This window comes from Equus caballus, chromosome 3 (assembly GCF_041296265.1).
Source record: "Equus caballus isolate H_3958 breed thoroughbred chromosome 3, TB-T2T, whole genome shotgun sequence".
Classification (NCBI taxonomy): Eukaryota; Metazoa; Chordata; class Mammalia; order Perissodactyla; family Equidae; genus Equus; species Equus caballus.
In genome coordinates, this window is record NC_091686.1 from 104,427,210 (window position 1) to 104,447,468 (window position 20,259).

Sequence of the window (20,259 nt, forward strand, 5' to 3'; positions counted from 1 at the left end):
CTACATCAAATAAAGAGCTTTTGCACAGCAAAGGAAACCAGCAACAAAATGAAAAGACAACCTAACAACTGGGAGAAGACATCTGCAAATCATATATCTGATAAGGGGTTAATATCTAAAATGTATTAAAGAACTCATACATATCAACAAAAAAAGCCCCTAACAACCCAATTAAAAAATGGGCAAAACATCTGAACAGGCAAATCTTCAAAGAAGATTTACAGATGGCCAATGGGCACATGAAAAGATGTTCAACATCACTATCAAGGAAATGCTAATCAAAAGTACAATGAGATATCACCCCATGCCTGTCAGAATGGCTATAATTAACAAGACAGGAAATAACAAGTGTTAGAGAGGATGTGGAGAAAAGGGAACTCTCATACGATGCTGGTGGTAGTGCAAACTAGTGCAGCCTCTATGCAAAAAAGTATGGAGATTCCTCAAAAAATTAAGAATAGAACTGCCATACAATCCAGTTATTCCACTGCTGGGTATTTATCCAAAGAACATGAAAACACAAATGCATAAAGATGTATGCTCCCCTAGGTTCATTGTAGCATTATTCACAATAGCTTAGACTTAGAAGCAACCTAGATGCCCATCAAGGGAGGAGTGGATAAAGATGTGGTACATATACATAACAGAATACTACTCAGTCATAAAAAAGGATGAAATCTTGCCATCAATAACATGGATGTACCTTGAGGGTATTATGCTAAGCAAAATAAGTCAGACGGAGAAAGTCAAAATATGATATGATCTCACTCATAAACAGAAGGTAAAAACAACAATAAACAAATGCATAGAGGCAGAGATTGGACTGATGGTTATCAGAGGGGAAGTGGGGAGGTGAAAAGAGTGAGTAGGCACATGTGTGTGGTGATGGATTGTAATTGGTCTTTGGATGGTAAACATGATGTATCTACCCAGAAACCAAAATATAACAATGCATACCCATAATTTATTTAATGTTATAAATCAATGTTAATGTAATAAAAAAAATTTTAGATGTGGAAAAAAATTTCAAAGATCTCTTAAAATTCAACAATAAGAAGACAAACAACTCAATTAAGAAATAGGCCAGGGGCCAGCTCCGTGGCTGAGTGGTTAAGTTTGCACCCTCTGCTTCGGGGGCCCAGGGTTTTACCAGTTTGAATCCTGGGCGTGGACATGGTACTGCTCATCAAGCCATGCTGAGGTGGCATCCCACATGCCACACCTAGAAGGACCCACAACTAAAAATACACAACTATGTACTGGAGGGCTTTGGGAGAAAAAGGAAAAATGAAATCTTTAAAAAGAAAAAAAAAAGAAATAGGTCAAAGACTTTAACAGGCTCCTCACCAAAGAAGATATACAGATGGCAAATAAGCAGGTGAAAAGATACTCCACATCATACATCATCAGGGAAATGCAAATTAAAACACCAATGAGATACCACTACACACCTATTAGAATGACCAAAATCTGGAACACTGACTTCGCCAAATGCTGGCCAGAATGTGGAACAACAGGTACTCTCACACATTGCTGGAGGAAGTATAAAATGGTACAACCACTTTGGAAGACAGTTTGGTGCTTTCTTACAAAACTAAACATTCTCTTAGCATACGATCCATTAACTGCACTCCTTGGTATTTACCCAAAGGAGCTGAAAACTAATGTCCACACAAAAACCTACATGCAGATGTTTACAGCAGCTTTATCCATAACTGCCAAAACTGGAAAGCAACCAAGATGTCCTTCAGTAGGTGAATGGATAAACTGTGTTACATCCAGACAATGGAATATTATTCAGTGCTAAAAAGAAATGAGCTGACAAGCCATGAAAAGACATGGAGGAACCTTAAATGAATACTACTAAGTGAGAGAAGCCAATCTGAAATGCTACATACTCTATGATTCCAACTATATGACATTCCGGAAAAGGCAAAACTACGGAGAGAGTAAAAAGATCAGTCATTGCCAGGGTGGTGGGGGGATGGGAAAGAGATGAATAGGTAGAGCACAGAGGATTTTTAGGGCAGTGAAAATAATCTGTATGACACTGTAACAATAGATACCTGTCATTATACATTTGTCCAAACCCACAGAATGTACAACACCAAGATGATACCTAAGCTGCACATTAGACTTTGGGTAATTATGATGTGTCAATGTGGGGATAAATATTAGACTAAGAAACAAAAGTATTTCTATTTCGAATAACTGGTCTTTGAAAAATAAATATCAATAGCTCAAATTTGGCCCATCCTTTTTTCCACTTACCTCAGGTTGACTGGAAATATTCAAAATGAGAGCCCACAATTCAGCTCTCAGTGCTGTGGGACTTCCTTGTCTGATATACTGTTGAGCAGCAGCACTATCTTGTTCTGCTAGAACTGTCAAAAGTATATTAAAATCTCATTAGAAAACTCATAACGGAAGAAATAATACTGAAATCTTTAATTAAAATCTTTTGGGAAGCTAACATTTCATCTTTATATCTAACATAGTTACATCATGTCTTGACAACCGCCTCTTACTCTCTGAATTTTGATGTGGCCCTATTTATCGCCCTATAAGTTTCAAACCTTAAGCTCCTCCACCACCTACCTTACTTGGTAAAAGTTTTTAATGTAGGTGCCTTGAGATCACTTTGCTCTAACTATAGCTCCATGGATCTGAAACTAGTGATGCATATATATATATTAATTTTTGGATTCCATGATCACGTAAAGTCATATCAACAGAAACCCTAAATTTCTTATACATATTCTACTACGTCATGAATGTTGCAGTATTTGGAAGTAGCACGGAACTTGAAGTATTATGGCTAAGTATTATATAGGATGTAAGATATCCCTCCTGTTAGATGATTTCTTAGCTATCTGCCAAAATCAACAGAAAAGAGGGATTTTTTTTAAGAAGTAAAATTAAAAAGATCTGATAACCATTTAAGAAGGCCAAATATTATTTATAAGCAGCCAAGTTCACAAAATTAATACATTATCTTTCTGCTTTCATTTTTATTTTTATTTTCTTTAATGAAAATGGCAGCTATTAAGTCTGGAAATAAAGTTCCCCCTCAAACAAACAAACAAAAAGAAAAAAAGACATGCTATACAACTGCTGATATTCATCTAACAGTCCTGTTTTCTTATATTTTCTTTTTAAGAGGGAAAAAAATCTTGTACTAAATGAAAATGACAAGACCAAAAGAAACAAAGGGATCATATCAAATAAAAGACATGAAACATATTCTTTAATTTCCAATTGTGTTTAGTGAAAACGTGCAATCATACAATGAGGTCTTTTAAACAAATATGATTTTGAAAAAACTGAACTCAGGAGTTTAGAATAGGATAATATAATTGCCATAGAAGCTTCATTCTAACACAGAGACTCATCTGCACTTCATGTTTCAAAGATAAACAGGACTTATAAAACAAGGAAAAGAATCTTCAAAAGATGGGGAAAAAGTATTCCCCAGAACACTAAGAGCTGCTTCGGTTATTAAGTCTTACCATTGTGAATAGTCTTTGGGAAGTGTGACAGTTATATTTTCTCCTGATGCAGGAGCACACTCCCATTAACACTAATGAGGAGTGTGTGGGTGCATCAAAGAGAGAACCTGCCTCTTTCATTTTAAAATGAAATTCTACTGCTGAATGGATTAAGCTAACATCCTTGAGGAATGTGTGTCTGCATTTATTTCCTTTTCAGTGGACCATCTGTGTACTACTTTACCTCACATTTATTGATAAAGCCAAAATGATGCATTTCCCCTTTTGCTAAAGATTTCCATTATATTGTCCACATAGTTAAATATTACTGCTTTTCAGGTTTTTAGCTTTTCAGAGATTAAACTTCAGTTGCAGGTACATGATACAGACATTTACTTAGGACTGTCTCATTTTCAGAAATTATAATAAATATAATCAAAATAAATCATAATAAATATAATCAAAAGCTTACCTTTTTGCCCAATTCGTACATGCTCATTTTCAAAAAGTTCTAAAAATGATAAAATAAAATTATTAGACATAAATATGATCAGCCACATTTAGAACAATATTAGGTATATTTTTTCTGGTATTGATGCCTTTAATTATTTTTCAATCTGAATGGCTCCATAGAAAACTATAAGAATATTTATCTTTATATGCAAAAACATCTTTTTTTCTAAATTGTTTAAAGCTTGTAGAAATTAAAAAGAATTTAAGTACATTTAATTAGAAGAAAAAAAACTTCTTAAACCAGTTTTCCTGTGTTAAAACAGAATACCTTCTTACAACACAAAAATGTTTCTGTCCATTCATCTTTGCTTTTTTCCTTAAAAAAAACACCCAAAACTTGTTGACAGCTTTATTTGCAAAGCCCTACTTCCAGATTAATCTGCCATTAAAGCATATCTAATAAAAGCCTTAATACTATATAGGTAAAATCCCACTATACAAATGCCATTTAAAAAGATTATATGGGAGAAGCAAAGATTTGTTTTTAAAGTACCAATCATAATGAAAAGACTCATAAACTAGATCATATTAAAATAAAAAACTGCTGGAGAGTGATGTCAGCCTCATGGCAGAGTGAGTTCTTTCCTTAGACTCTCCCCACTAAGATACAATGAAAAGGACACTCATAAACCAACAGAGGACATTCACACAACACAACAGATGTCTGAGAGACCCATGCAGCCCTATGTCTCAAGGTGGAGGTGCAGGACCCTCCAGGAGGCCGTGCAAGGAGGTAAGGGGATCTCATCTGTTTCCCCCAATGGCAGTGACCTAAGGGCATGGGACTGCACGCAGCTCTGAGAGAGAAGGGTGAGGGAGTAGTCCTCTGCGGGAACGCCTTTGCTCTCCGAGTTGCCTCCAGCCTGTGGGAAAGCTCTAGGCCAAGCAAGCTAAGCAATCACAGGGGTGTATTCACCAAACTGAGCAGCCCACGGCAGACAGCAAGCACACCCGGGATCATACACACAAAAGAAAGCACCCCTTCCCCTGCTTGGTGCACCAGCTTGGCCAGTCTGCTAGAGCAAAGGAGCTCTGCCACAGCACCTATACAGAGCATTTGTAAAGCAGCAGCAGCAAGGAGGCAAACATAGATGGGCTCTGTAAGCACAGCTTCCCAAGGACAGGCACAGCTGCCAGGGATTGTGGTGGGCTCAGAATACACAACTCCTGCCCCCCACCCAGTGGTGGCAGGTGGAATCTGCGACTAGATACTACCACTAAGAGAAGGCACAAATCCAGTCCATCAAATAGTATGAAGAGGTATATTAATACTCCAGACCAAAGGAAAATGATAAGCACCCAGAAATCAATCCTGAAGACACAGAAATTTACAATCTAAATGACAGAGAAGTCAAAGTAGCTATCATGAAAAAACTCGAGTAACAAAAAACTCAGAAAGACAGTTCAGTAAAATCAGGAATAAAATCAATGAACACAGGGAATTCTTCACAAAAGACATTGAAACTATAAAGAAAAACCAATCAGAAATGTTGCAGATGAAAAACACAATGAATGAGATAAATAAAAATCTGGAGTCTTTAAATAAGAGAGCTGATATTATGGAGGACAGAATTAGCAATTTAGAGGACAGAAATATAGAAATGCTTCAGAGAGAGGGGGAGAGAGTTCTAAGACTAGAAAGAAATGAAGAAATTCTCTGAGAAATATCCAACTTGATTAGGAAATGCAACATAAGGATTATAGGTATTCCAAAGGGAGAAGAGAGGGGGAAAGGAGCAGATAGCTTGCTCAAAGAAATAATAGCTGAGAACTTCTTGAACCTGGGGAAGGAGCTGGAACTACAAGTAAAAGAAGCTAATATAACTCCTAACTACATCAATGTAAAAACACCTTCTCCAAGGCATAATAGTAAAACTGGAGAAAGTCAATGACAAAGAAAAAATATTAAGGGCAGCAAGCAGAAGAAAATAACCTACAAAGAAACGCCTATCAGGCTTTCAGTGGATTTCTCAGTAGAATCTCTGACAGACTAGGAGAGAATGCAATGATATATTCAAAATTCTGAAAGACAAAAACTTTCAGCCAAGAATACCACATCCAGCAAAAATATCCCTCAGATATGATGGAGAAATAAAAATTTTCCCAGACAAACAAAAGCTGAGGGAGTTATCACCATGAGACCCTCTCAGAAGAAATGATCAAGAAGGCTCTCATACCTGAAAAAAAAGAAAAGAAAAGAAAGGGTTTACAAAGCCTTGAGCAAGGAGAGAAATAGGCAGACAAAATCAGGAAATTGCAGCTCTCTATTAGAAGAGATTAGCAAACAATTATAACATTAAAGATAAAGGGAAGGAAAACATCAAAAATAACTATAATCACTTCATTTTAACCACAAACTCACAACAAAATGGAATAAGTTGTGACAACAATAACTTAGATGGGGAAGAGGAAAAGGATGGAACCTGCTCAGACTAAAGAAATAAGAGACTATTAGAAAATGGACTATCTCATTTATGAGATCTTTTCTTTTTTTTGAGGAAGATTAGCCCTGATCTAACATCCACCGCCAATACTCCTATTTTTGCCCAGGAAGACTGGCCCTGAGCTAACATCTATGCCCATCTCCCTCCATTTTATATGTAGGACGCCTACCACAGCATGGTTTGATAAGCAGTGTGTAGGTCTGTGCCTGGGATCCAAGACAGTGACTCCCAGGCTGCCAAAGTGGAGTGCATGAACTCAACAGCTACACTACTGGGCCACCCACAATGAGGTCTTTTATACAAACCTGATGGTAATCACTAAACAAAAAATCAGAACAGAGACACAAATGATAAATAAAGAGAGAACTGAGAAAACCATCATAGAGAACCACCAAACTGAATTGGCCTACCGAAATACATGGGGAAATAAAGAACACCCAGAAAACAAGTGATAAAATGGCAGAATTAAGCCTTCATATATCAATAATCACTCTAAATGTAAATGGACTGAATTCTCCAATCAAAGACACAGAGTGGCTGGATGGATTGAAAAACAAAAGACCAAACAATATGCTGGCTCCAGGAAACATATCTCAGCTCTAAAGACAAACACAGGCTCAGAGTGAAGGGATGGAAGACGATACTCCAAGCTAATGGCAAACCAAAGAAAGCAGGTGTTGCCATACTTATATCAGACAAAGTAGACCTCAACACAAGACAGGTAAAGAGAGACAACAAGGGGCAGTATATAAAGGTCAAAGGATCAATGAAACTAAAGAGCTGGTTCTTTGAGAAGATAAACAAAAGTGACAAGTCCTTAGCCAGACTCACTAAGAAAAAAAAGAGAGAAGGGTAAAATAAATAAAATTAGAAATGAAAGAGGAGAAATTACAACGGATACCAAACTCGGGCAAGAGAAACAAAAGAAAAAATAAACAAATAGGACTTCATCAGACTACAGAGCTTCTGTAAGGCAAAGGAAAGCAGGAAGAAAACAAAAAGACAACCTAGCAACTGGGAGAAAATACTTGCAAATCACATTTACAAGGGTTTAATCTCCAAAATATATACAGAACTCACACAACCCAACAAAAAGAAAACTCAACCTGATTCAAAAAATGGGAAGAGGATATGAATAGACATTTCTCCAAAGAAGATATACAGATGGCCAACAGGCACATGAAAAGATGTTCAATGTCACTAATCATCAGGGAAATGCAAATCAAAACTACATTGAGATATCACTTTATACCCGTTAGACTGGCTATAATCACCAAGACAAAAAAAATAACAAATGTTGAAGAGGATATGGAGAAAAGAAAACCCTCATACACTGTTGGTGGGAATGCAAACTGGTGCAGCCACTATGGAAAGAGTATGAAGATTTCTCAAAAAATCAAAAATAGAAATACCATTTGATCTAGCTATCCCACTACTGGGTATTTATCCAAAGAACTTCAAATCAACAATTCAAAGAGACTTATGTACCCCTATGTTCATTGCAGCATTATTCACAATAGCCAACATGTGGAAGCAACCCAAGTGCCCACTGACCGATGATTGGATAAAGAAGTTGTGGTATACATATACAATGGAATACTACTCAGCCATAAAAAAAAGACAAAATTGTCCCATTCACAACAACATGGATGGACCTTGAAGGTATTATGTTAAGCGAAATAAGCCAGAGAAAGATAAACACCATATAATTTCACTCATATGTGAAAGATAAAGAAACACACGGACAAAGAGAACAGTTTAGTGATTACCGGGGGAAGAGGGTTGAGGGGTGGGCACAAGGGGTGAAGGGGCACATTTATACAGTGACTGACAAATAATAACGCACAACTGAAATTTCACAATGTTATAAACTATTATGACTTCAATAAAAAAAAATTAGAGCAAAACAAACAAAAACAGGTTATGAAACCACGAGGCAGACAACTTTTAGCTCCTCTCCCCATCCCAGAGAAAATCAATTTCTCAGTTTCCTTTTCTCCTCTTGCTCCCTACCATGTGAGAAAGGAAGAGGTGCAAACTGGATTTGTTAGATTCTACAACAGTGATTAGTTAAGTTTTTCTAAAGAATGGGATAACTATGTGTTAAAGGTTATGAAGTTGCATGTGACTCTCTGGGTAATTAGAGCCTGGGTCCCCTAGCAACCTGGCGGCCATCTTGGCACTTGATTCTCTTCTGAGCAGAATGCTCACGGTCAGTCTCTTTGGAGTTCTTATCCAGACTCAGTGGCCTGTTGGTGGTGATATCTGGGCACAGAGGGAGAGGGAGACCTGTCCTGGGCTAAGATTTTAACACAGTTTTCTAGAAATCTTGTTCTGTGATGTCCAGGTTTAGCCCAGCTAAATATAAAATGGTACTGTACTTTTATTTTCCATTTGTTAATATTTTCAGTGTTAGATAATCTTTTTAGATTTAAAAGACTACCCATAAAGCTGGTTTTACATACCTGAATATTTGAATTACAGTGTCCTATTCTTTTAGTTTATTCTATTCCTAATAGCTCTGAAGTAATTAGCTGAGCAGATTATACAATGACCAAGTAAAGCGTTTGGGGTCCCTACTAACATACAATCATTTTCTATTGCTCAAGTATTTAAATAAGTTTATTTCAAAGACTGCATATAAAATAACAATACTAGTTTCATTTTAATTAGCTATGATTGCTGCGACTTAGTAACCAAAGAATCAAAAGTCTCAGCCAATTATTTTCTCTTATAAAAGTGGATGATAGTACTGGATGATACTAGTGCTTTATCACTGAAAGTAGTATGAGATAAAAATAAATAGACTTCCAGTCAGAGAAAGACGAACTCTATATGACTCCACTCATAGGTGGAAATTAGTATATTGAGAAGGACATCTGATTGGTGGTTACCAGGGAAAAGGGGGGGTGGGGGGAGGGTACGGAGGGGGAAGTGGTGTACCCACAACATGACTAACAAAAATGTACAACTGAAATCTCACAAGGTTGTAATCTATCATAACATTAATAAAAAAAAAAAAATAAAAAAAAAAATAAATAGACTTCTGGGGCTGGCCTTGTGGCCCAGTGGTTAAGCTCGCGTGCTCCACTGCAGGCGGCCCAGTGTTTCGTAGGTTCAAGTCCTGGGTGCGGACATGGCACTGCTCATCAAACTACGCTAAGGGGGCGTCCCACATGCCACAACTAGAAGGACCCACAACTAAGAATATACAACTACGTACTGGGGGGCTTTGGGGAGAAAAAGGAAAAAAATTAAATCTTTAAAAAAAAAGGCTTCTTTACAAAATTTACCTACTCTATTATGTGAAATACATTGATTTTGCTTTCTTTTCTTTCTTTTTTTTTTGGAGGAAGATTGGCCCTGCTGCCAATCCTCCGCGTTTTGCCAACCCTCCATACATGCCCATCTTCCTCCACTTCATATGTGGGACGCCTGCCACAGCATGGCTTGCTAAGCAGTGCGTAGGTTCGCACCCAGGATCCAAACAGGTGAACCCTGGGCCACCGAAGCAGAACGTGCGAACTTAACTCCTGCAGCACTGGGCCAACCCCTGCTTTCTTTTCTTCTTAATTGACGTATAATTAACATACAACAGGTTTTGCGTTCTAAGCGCTATTTTTTAGTAAAAGAATAAGAAGCCCAAAGAATTCAGAACCATTTCTAATCTATATTCTGTGTTTCTCAAAGAATGCTCTGAGGACCACTATGTTAATAGATGCATCTAAATTAATACATCTTGCTTGGAAAAAGGCTCTGTGATAAAATAAGTTTAGGAGATGCTGAGCTAAAAGTTTACGTAGGACTTCTCATAGTCTTTAAGATAGAAACATACACAGTATATCTTACAAAGGTATGGCACAGCCTTTCCTCAACCTTATTTGACAAGATCCTCTTTCTCACAGGGTGTCTGATGAATGCTTCATGGAACACACTCCGGAAATGCTATATTAACTGAAGATGCTTTTTTCTTTTAGAAATAACAAGCTGTAGAAAATGTCTATTTAGCAGAAGCCCCATCTAATAAGATTCATTATTATGTATATTCAGACAATAATATCAAATATATAAGTCCCCCTTTATCATAAAGCCTTATGAAAGAATGCTGATTCTGCTCACCCTTTTAGGATGGGTCTCATAAATGGTTTCCATAGTAAGTATGTGTGTGTGTGCGCATGTCTGTATTTAAAGAAATGCATATTCAAGAGTTTGTAGGAATAATGAATATGCCTAATCTTTTATATTATCCTTAAATATTCAATATTACTGTCAACGCAAATAGTCAATAACCATTCTATCGCAAAAGGAGAGAGAGTTAGCCAAACTGAGGACAATAGCCACAGCCTTTGCAAAGGAAGAAAGCGCTCCAGAGAAGAGTGTTTTTCAGCACAGTTATCTACCATTTCCAAACACAGAGACACATCAAGCATGACAGGGGTTATGTTCTTGCAAGCGTTCAAGAAGTTTTGTCACAGAGTAGCACGTATGCAGCAGGTCAACATGACCCTGGTGTCACGGGAAGGGACATTTATCTGGTGTCACAAGAAGAGAGGCATCAATTCTTATTTTCAAACAGTACATTCTTTAAGACAATAATTAAAGCAGATGTACAACGTATGTTTGATAGGACATAAGTCAGGCTTCTTTTGTTCACATAAATTTTAGGCCAAATCAAGTTTAAACCAGAATGGCTTCCCCATATACTTTAATATATAAAAATTTCTTATATCCTATAAAGGTAATTTTCTTCTGACTTTCATATAAAAGCTAAGTTAGTAAGTGAGGAATGCACTTCAAATATAATCATTGAATAACAGTATTGATAAAACATAGGCAACAGGTTTTTAAAGACGAGTAAGAAGGATACAGTTCCTTTAAGTCACACTTAAAACTTAATCCTAAACATAAAACTTGCCTCTAGCCAAACACAAGAATTAGCAACATTTTCAAACATTAAGCATTACATTACCAATTTAACCACAGCCATAGACACAGACTAAAAGAATAAAAATAACAGTGAATTCTAGGCAAAAGTAGTTATATATGATCCCATTCTTCTTTCCAAGTAATACTGTTGACCAGCGATTCTCAAGTCAAGCAAAAATTCAAGTAGTATACCACTAAAAACAGTCTTATTGGATGAACACCAATTTATCCCAATCTTTTACTGCTTTGAGAAATAGAGAGAGCAAGAATAACTACCTTAACTAAAGAGATTATCAACCTCCTTCAAGCAGACTTATGCATTTTTTCCTCTGCTCCAACTGCCCCTTGTATATAACAGCAAACACCACAATGATCCTTATCTGAATCTTACTGTGATCAGAAACCAGGAAAGGAAACGGTTACTGAAAATCTGATCCATAACTAAACATAGTCTGTCAAATGTTTTTCAGACAAGGAGAAAACTAAATGTGCTGTTTAAAGAAGCTGATGTCCTGTTTTTGCAAATGTTGCCATCCTACAGTGAAACTTACATGGTTGCAGCAGGACCGCCCCCCCCTCCCCCCACCAAACTGTTCCAGCTCTTAAGTGTCCAAAAGTTACCATGGACCTGTTACATAATAGCATGTTGCTTTGAACCTGTTACGCAATGATACCTTGACCTTCTTATGTAATGGCATCTTACATTGAACTCATCATGTAACGATGCCTTGAACTCATTACATAATGGCCTGTGCATGCATTGTGATTAGGCCCAGTTGTTACACAGATTTAACGTATCCTCTACACTCCAGAGTATAAAGTCTCCACTGGCATTTAACAGGGAGGTAGGGGGGACCATGACACTGCTTTGGGAGCTTCTTCCCCTGGTATTCTTGATTGCTTGTGCAAGCAATAAACCTTTTTCTTCACCTACTTCAGCCTTGGTTGTGTTTTTTGGATCTGTACTCTGTACACACCCATTGAGTGTGGTTACATTGCTTTCTACTATATCTTCCCTAAGACCAAAGATTATGTCATATCTATGTATTTGCTAGTCCCTGGCCCTTTGCAGGGTCTCACACATTTACTGTATTATGTGTAAATCAAAGAAGAAAGAACTATACTCTAGATTAAGAAAAAAATTAGTTTTTCTAAAGCATAGCTACTATAAGGTTTAAAATAATTTCAAATAATTCTTAAGGATTATTTCGAAAGTGAAAAACATAAATATCATTCAAGGGTGTGTTACTATTTCCTTTTCCTTTTGTTATATATGGCTAACACTGGCCATGAATAGAAGTATAAGATAAGATATCTGTCTTAGTCCATTCAGGCTGCTATAACAAAATACTCACAGACTGGGTAGCTTATAAACTGAAATTTATTTCTCATGGTTCCGGAAGTTAGAAGTCAAGATCAGCGTGCTAGTGTGGTTGGGTTCTGCAGACAGTCCTCTCCCAGGTTGCAGACTGCCGACTTTTCAGTGTGTCCTCACGTGGTGGAAGGGCTAAGGAGCTCTGTTGGGCCTCTTTTATAAAGACACTAACCTCATTCAAGAGGGCTCCATCCTTATGACCTAATCACCTTCCAAAGGCCCCACTTCCTAATACTATCACCTTGGGGATTAGGACTTCAGCATATGAATTTTAGGGGGATACAAACATTCAAACCACAGCAATATCTTTCTATAAGCTATCTGATACTGTCTTATAAAATGAGAAAAGAGTATCAAAGAGGGAGAGAGGAGACAGCACAGTACAGCAGACTTTGGAGGCAGACTGCTTAGTTTTGAATCTTGGTTTACCACGTACTAGCTTTGTGACCTTGGTCAAGTTACTTAACATCTCCACTTCTTCAGCTTTAAAATGGTGGTAATACTACTACTTCCCACCATACAAGAAAATTAAAACCATAATACAATACCACTGTATACCACTAGAATGACTAAAACAAAGAAGATGGAATACACCAAGCACTAGGAAGCATGCAGACCAACCTCTACTCTCATACATTGTTGGTGGATGTGTAAACTGGTATTACCACTTTTGAAAATTCTTTGGTAGTTAATCTACTAAAGCCGGACTTATGCAAATCCTAGGACAGAGAAATTGCTTTCCTGAGTGTATACCCCACAAAAGGGTATATATATATGTTCACCAAAAAGTACATACTAGAATGTTCATAGCAGCTTTAGTTTTAATAGCCTCAAACTTGAAACTTTCCAAATACCCTTCAACAATAGAATAGATAAATAAATGAGTGGTATATTAGGAGGGTGGAACACTGTAATGCAAAAAAAATAACCTACAAATACATACAACTACAAAATAATCTACACATGCATACAAAATAATCTACAAACGACATAGCTAAGTCTCATAAACATAATGTTGAACAAAAGAAGTCAAATATCAGGGGCCAGCCCCACGGCTCAGTGGTTGAAGTTCCACACTCTGCTTCGGTGGCCCAGGCTCACGGGTTCAGATCCCAGGGGCAGACCCACTCTTCTCATTAGTCATGCTATAGAGTCCCACATACAAAACAGAGGAAGACGGGCACAGATCTTAGCTCAGGGCTAATCTTCCTCAAGCGAAAAATAAAAGAGGAAGACTGGCAATGGATGTTAGCTCAGGGTGAATCCTGCTTACCAAAAAAAAAAAAAAGGAAGTCAAACTCAAAGAGTATATACTGCATTCTTCCATTCATATGAAGTTCAAGAATTGGCAAAACTAATCTAGGCTGTTAGAAATCAGAATAGTGGTTATCTTTGACATGGGGGATAAAGACTGAAAGAAGGGGCTTCAGCTTATTGATCTGGGTGGTATTTTAATAGTTGTGTGTCCAATTCATAAAAGTGGAGCTATTCCCTTAGGAAATATACACTTTCCAAATGCCTTTTAAAATTTAATAAAGTTTAAAAAATGGTAAAAATATACCTTCTAGAGTTGCTGAAAGGTTAACATGAGGTAATATATATGGAACACAATCTATGCTCAAAAACGGTTTACTATTATTATTATTACTACTATTAACAATTTCTCCATCCTAGGATTTGCATAAGTTCAGCTTTAGTAGATTAACTGCCAAAGAATTTTCAAAAGTGGTAATACCAGTTTACACATCCACCAACAATGTATGAGAGTAGAGGTTGGTCTGCATGCTTCCTAGTGCTTGGTGTATTCCATCCTCCTTGTTTTGGTCATTCTAGTGGTATACAGTGGTATTGCATTATGGTTTTAATTTTCTTGTATGATGGGAAGTAGAAGTATTACTACCACAACAATAATAATAATAATAGTAATAAATAGCCAACTTCTTATTTTATAGAGGAAGAAAAAATCCAGAGACGTAAAGTGATTTGTCAAAGTCACACAGCTAGCCATGGCAGAGGAAAGATAGAACAGTTCCCTGGCTCCTGTCTGGTATTATTTCCACTACAATATAGACCTCCTACGTTTTAAGTCAATTTTTACTCCCTTTTTATTATACCTAAATCCCAATCTGCTCTTTTATGAAAAGCACATTGTATTTATGCACAAAAAGAGAAAAGTTAGGGAAATTTTCTCGATGATTAAGATTTAAAAGACACTAATTTTAAAGCCTAAGTTTATTTGGAATAGAATGTCAGTGTTTGCTTGACTTGGTGATATGAAAAATAATAAAAATAGATAGTGATGGCCAGTAAAGGGAAATCTAAGTGCTACCAATGAAGATCTTGTCAACAAAATGACTTACGTATGTCTAACGACTTTTCAAAATTATGTTAAAGACCTTCAAAGAAGAAGACAAAATCTAGTTGTACTCTGATAATTACAACATACAGGACTTTATTCATTAATTAATAGTAACCAAGGAGATGCAAAAAAGCACGCTTAGTTTTCAGATACAAAAAAAAGTTACTAGATTAATTTAGAAATGACAAGATAAACCTGAAACTCACTCTCATTTATTATTAATTATATACTACATGGGAGAAATACTAACCGGGAGGCACTTGTGTAGAATCATCTATACCCAGTTGTCCTGTAGTTAAGCCAAGTTCTACAAAGAATTCTTTCTGAAAAATAACACACATAGAATTAACATATGTATCTCAGGCTTTGCTACATATTTTTAAAAAAATCACCTTCACCTAATATCAGCTTAAATAAAAATCACAATGTAAAATGAGTCTTTGCTTCATTTAACTATCTAAAAAAGAAACAGATGTTATTGAATCTTTAACTGGTAATGCATTAGTCCAAAATTAAGGTGCAGAACAACTATGATTCTTTTACTACAAGTATTTCTGTGTAATATTTATTATTTTCATGTGAAATAAACATGAATAGAAAAAATAAAATCTTTTAAGAAAAATTAGTATATATAACGGGAAAAGAAATTTAAGCACACAATATTTCCCCAAATGTAGCACCTTTAGGATTATTTTTCTTTCCCCTAATTTTTCCTACTTAAGAAAAGTTTTTACTTTGTCTTCTAACCAATGAGTGATGCCATCGTTTAAAAAAAAATCTTGCTTTTAAAAATAGTTCTTGAATTTCCCTTTTTAAGTAATAGACTAATTAGTAAAGTAAGGAATGATAATTATCCTTTTGCATAAAGAACTATTAATATTCAAATCTTTCCTGAAGCACACACACAGTATACACAGCAATGATCAATTTTATCTTCTAAAATTGCCAATATAATTCTGTATCTGTGCTTTCTAGGTTACTGCACTTCACTCAGCTCTTAATCAACTAAACACCACAAATATCCAAAACAACTTAATTTTTAAGTAAAATTAGACTATCAAGTGCTCTGTTAAAATAAGAGCAAATTAGATCTCTTCTCCAGACTTCCTCTCATCTAGCAATGTCTATGGAAAGTAATCATGTTTGTCTGTTACTTTTAGATATATAACAACCCCATAGCATTCACATTATTTCTATTCCCTGAGTAATTAAATATTTCTATTAATATTTCCCTCAGTGTTTTGTTCCTATTCTAATTGCTAAAACCAAACTATCTTCTCCTTTAAAAAATGGAATTAGTTTTAATCCTTCCTAATTATCCATTATTATTTGTTAGTGATTTATTAATGTCCCTCACAAGACAGTTATTCAGCTTAACATGTACACACATTTCATTTTTCTATTGATTTTATTTTATTTTATTTTTTTCTTTTAAAGATTGTATTTTTTTCCTTTTTCTCCTCAAAGCACTCCACTACATAGTTGTATATTCTTAGTTGTACGTCCTTCCACTTGTGGCATGTGGGACACGGCCTAAGCATGGCTTGATGAGCGGTGCCATGTCCGCGCCCAGGATTCGAACCGACAAAACACTGGGCTGTTGCAGTGGAGCGCACGAACTTAACCACTCAGCATGGGGCCAGGCCCCTGTATTGATTTTAAATAACTGATGTCATATTTCAATTTTTAACCAAACTTGATTTTTATCTATACTTTAAAAAAGCACTGCACCTTATGTTACCAATTTTTAATGACTAAAGAGGTAAAAAATGTTATTCTTCCATTTTCAACCATTGTCTTCTACTTATTTAAACATTCTTTCTTTGTTGAAATCATTAAAATTAATGATAACGTATCAATTTTTTAAATAAATTTAATCGTACTGCAGAGGGGACTTAAGTACAATAAACATTTCAATATTAGGTTCTGTAATCACAACTGAGAATTACACTTATGCTAAGACATGTTAGGAGCATAAACAGAACTCCAAACATACATTTTCTATTTCACTGCTCTGCAAGTTCAATACTTACACAGACAGACTGGGGTCACAGATAACCCATGCCTCCTGGAGTCAGAATCATTAAATCTCCAGGCCACATGACTTAGGGAAGGCAAAGACAACTATCCTTAATGACCTCAGGAAGAGAGGGACCAACCACACTCTTAGTGGGCATAGCAGAATTTCTTGAAAATTAGCCACTGGCTTTTGATTCTCCAACAGCTAAGAATGAGTCCACATCAGCTCCAGGTCCCCGCTCAGACAGAAGACATAATTAGTCCCACACACACATGCTGAAGCACATTATCCTCTCCCTGCTTCTTTACCTAGTAAACTCTTTCACACTAATTCAAATGTCAGTACCTCTGAGAAGACTTCCCACCACTTCCAAGAGAAGAATTGGCCACTTCCACTTCTGTACACTCAAAGCACTTTGTACAAACTGCTAGGACTGTTAAAAAATAACTTTTTAAAAATCATTTTTTCATCAAAGTTGTAGTAGTAATGGTTAATAGTTATGTACTGCTTACTATGTTTCAAGTACCATATATATACTTTATATATATTAGTTTCCTAGGGGTGCCATAAAAAAAAAGTACCACTAACTGGTTGGCTTTAAGCAACAGAAATTTATTTTCACAATCCTGGAGGCTAGAAGTCCAGAATCAAGGTGTTAATAGGGCCACGTTCTCCCTGAAGCCTCTAGAGAAGAACTGTTCCATGACTTTCTCTTTGCTTCTAGGAGTGCCTTGGCTTATAGGTGCATCACTCCAATCACTGCCTCCGTTGTTATAGGACATTCTCCTTGTGTGTCTCTCTTCTGGATCTCTTCTCCTCCTCTTATAAGGACACCAGCTGTATTGGATTTGGGGCCCACCCTACTCCAGTAAGACATCATCTTAACTCGATTGCATTTGCGAAGACTCTATTTCCAAATAAGGTCACATTCACAAGGACTGGAGGTTAGGACTTCAATACATCTTTTGGGGGGACACAATTCAACCCATAACTTATATCTTAACTTATCTATGAGATAATATTATCTCTATTTTACAAATGAGAAAACTGAAGCTCAAGGTCAAGAAAACTTGACCAAGGTCACACAGCTAGTAGTGGCAGAGCAAAAATTTAAACCTAGGTTAGTTGCCTTCAGAATCTAATCACCTAACCATCAAGCTGTACTGTCTGTACATGCAGCAAATAGTTTAAGAAGTCAAATCAGCTAAAAAACTTCAAACAACAACAAAATAGCAATTCTCTATCTTATATGCACCTCCCCAACACACAGACACACAGACACAATCATATTTAGCCCACTATCCAGGGACAACTACTTTCAGCTTTTTTTCCAGTATTTATCTCCATATTTCAAGTAAAAAGTATATATTGCTATTTTTAACTCACCAGTTTCGGATATCTATTGATTTTTTTATGGTAAATGAGGATTTCAGCTCATGTATATTCTCTTTTCCTCCCTCCATCATTCAATATAATTATATATCAATTCTTGATTAAATCCATATTAAGAGTTTGCATTATTAGGACTATTTAAATATTACTCACTGCTGAGCCACATGGTACATTATAAATATATTTCCTTTCTTATACTCTTCTTCATGCAGTTCACAATTAAACCATTTTTCACAATTTTCTCTAATCATGTACCTCTTCCTACACCCTTTAACAACTCTGAAAAGACTCACCTCAATACAATTTCACATGTGGTCAAACCCGTCAAATCATCTTTTGATGATCAAATCATCTTTTGGTGTTTTAGGCGTTCATCCTGGAACCCTCCAACCTCTTTCTCCAGTCTGGATGGTTGTGCTTAGTCCTACTGCACGGGCTTTGTCCTGGAACTGCTCTTCACTGTCATTCTGGAAACTCTTCTTCTCTTAGGTTGGGACCCTGTTTCCTGGGTCCTCTATTTCGCTCTTTTTGTTTATGACCTTGTTTTGGATCACTTCTACCAATGGCTCCTTGAATACGAGTAAATATTTTAGATCACATACATCTGAAAATATCTATTCCAACTTCACATTTGATCGACCATTGGTTACATATAGAATTCTAGGCTTGAAATCAATTCGAATTTTTAAAGGCATTACTTCAAAATCTTCTTGCTTCCAGTTTTGCTGCTGAGAAGTCAGATGCCACTCTGATATCTGAAACTTCCTATGTACTCAGTTTTTCTTCTCTAAGAAGTTTTTAGCGTATTCTCCTTTTCAGGTACCATGGTATGGGTCTTCTTTCATTCACAGTATTGGGTACTGGGTGAACCTTTTCATACTGGAGCTTCCTGTCGTTCACTTTGAGGACATTTTAATAATTCCCTTACCTCTGTTTTCTCTTTCTGGAACTCCTCTTGATCAGAAGTTAGCCCTCCTGGATTGCTCCTCTAATCAGAAAAATCTTATCCCTCTTAGTTTTCATAGCTTGGCTTTCTGCTTTTGCTCTGTCTTCTGATAGAGATTTCATCACAGCTTTGTTTTCAATCCTTCTACTGATCTTTTTTTTTTTTTTTTGCATACAATATTTTTGATCCCTAAAAGGTCTTTTTCATTCTCTAATATTTTGTTTTGTTGTCTTAATGAAATTCTGTTCTTGTTTCAAGAGCAGTATCTTTTCTCTGAGAATATTAATAGTTTCTTTAAGTCTTCTATTGGGAAGAAATAGCTAACAGACCAATCTTTTTGTCCATGTAAAGATGACCTTGGGTTTACCTTCTCCCAGCACTGTTGCCCTGAAAATATACTGGATCACACATCTGCACACAAAATGCAGAGAGGAATCCCAGCTATATTACTAAGCAATGTTATTTACTGAAAAGAAATGACCCTTGGCTCGTAAATAATATCTAAAATGGAAGACTGTGAGTGGACTATAAAAATCTACTGGAAAACACAGGCCTTAGCTGCCTGGTGTGGCATCTCTCGAGAGGACTTGGAAGCTATGCTCACGTGCATTACAAGAAATGGTTCCTATTAGGTATGAAACTTCCCTATGTTGTGCCTATGTCAACTTGTCACTTCCAATTTCACGCATTCCTTGTAGGGGCTGGGAAGTAGCATCTGGTTGGCTGTGAGGACTCTCAATAAAGATCTACCTATTATACTGATATGCTATGTTTTCAGCTTTGTATCATTCTACAA

General features: G+C 36.4%; 1 protein-coding gene and 1 long non-coding RNA gene across 8 annotated transcripts in view; one reads left to right on the forward strand and one right to left on the reverse strand.

Moving 5' to 3' along the window:
• TBC1D19 (TBC1 domain family member 19) overlaps positions 1-20,259 on the reverse strand; it is a 140,786-nt gene that overhangs the window by 68,373 nt on the left and 52,154 nt on the right. For all 7 annotated transcript variants that reach the window (XM_023638269.2, XM_001917550.6, XM_023638270.2 and 4 more), the window contains 3 exons: positions 15,356-15,428; positions 3,961-3,999; positions 2,272-2,384 (listed from right to left, as the gene is read on the reverse strand). In XM_023638269.2, coding sequence (XP_023494037.1) covers positions 2,272-2,384; positions 3,961-3,999; positions 15,356-15,428 — 225 coding nt within the window. The remainder of the gene's footprint in view (positions 1-2,271; positions 2,385-3,960; positions 4,000-15,355; positions 15,429-20,259) is intronic.
• On the forward strand, positions 8,661-10,548 carry LOC138923492 (uncharacterized). Its single transcript, XR_011437156.1, has 2 exons — positions 8,661-8,817; positions 10,351-10,548. It is a non-coding gene; the product is annotated as an uncharacterized lncRNA (long non-coding RNA).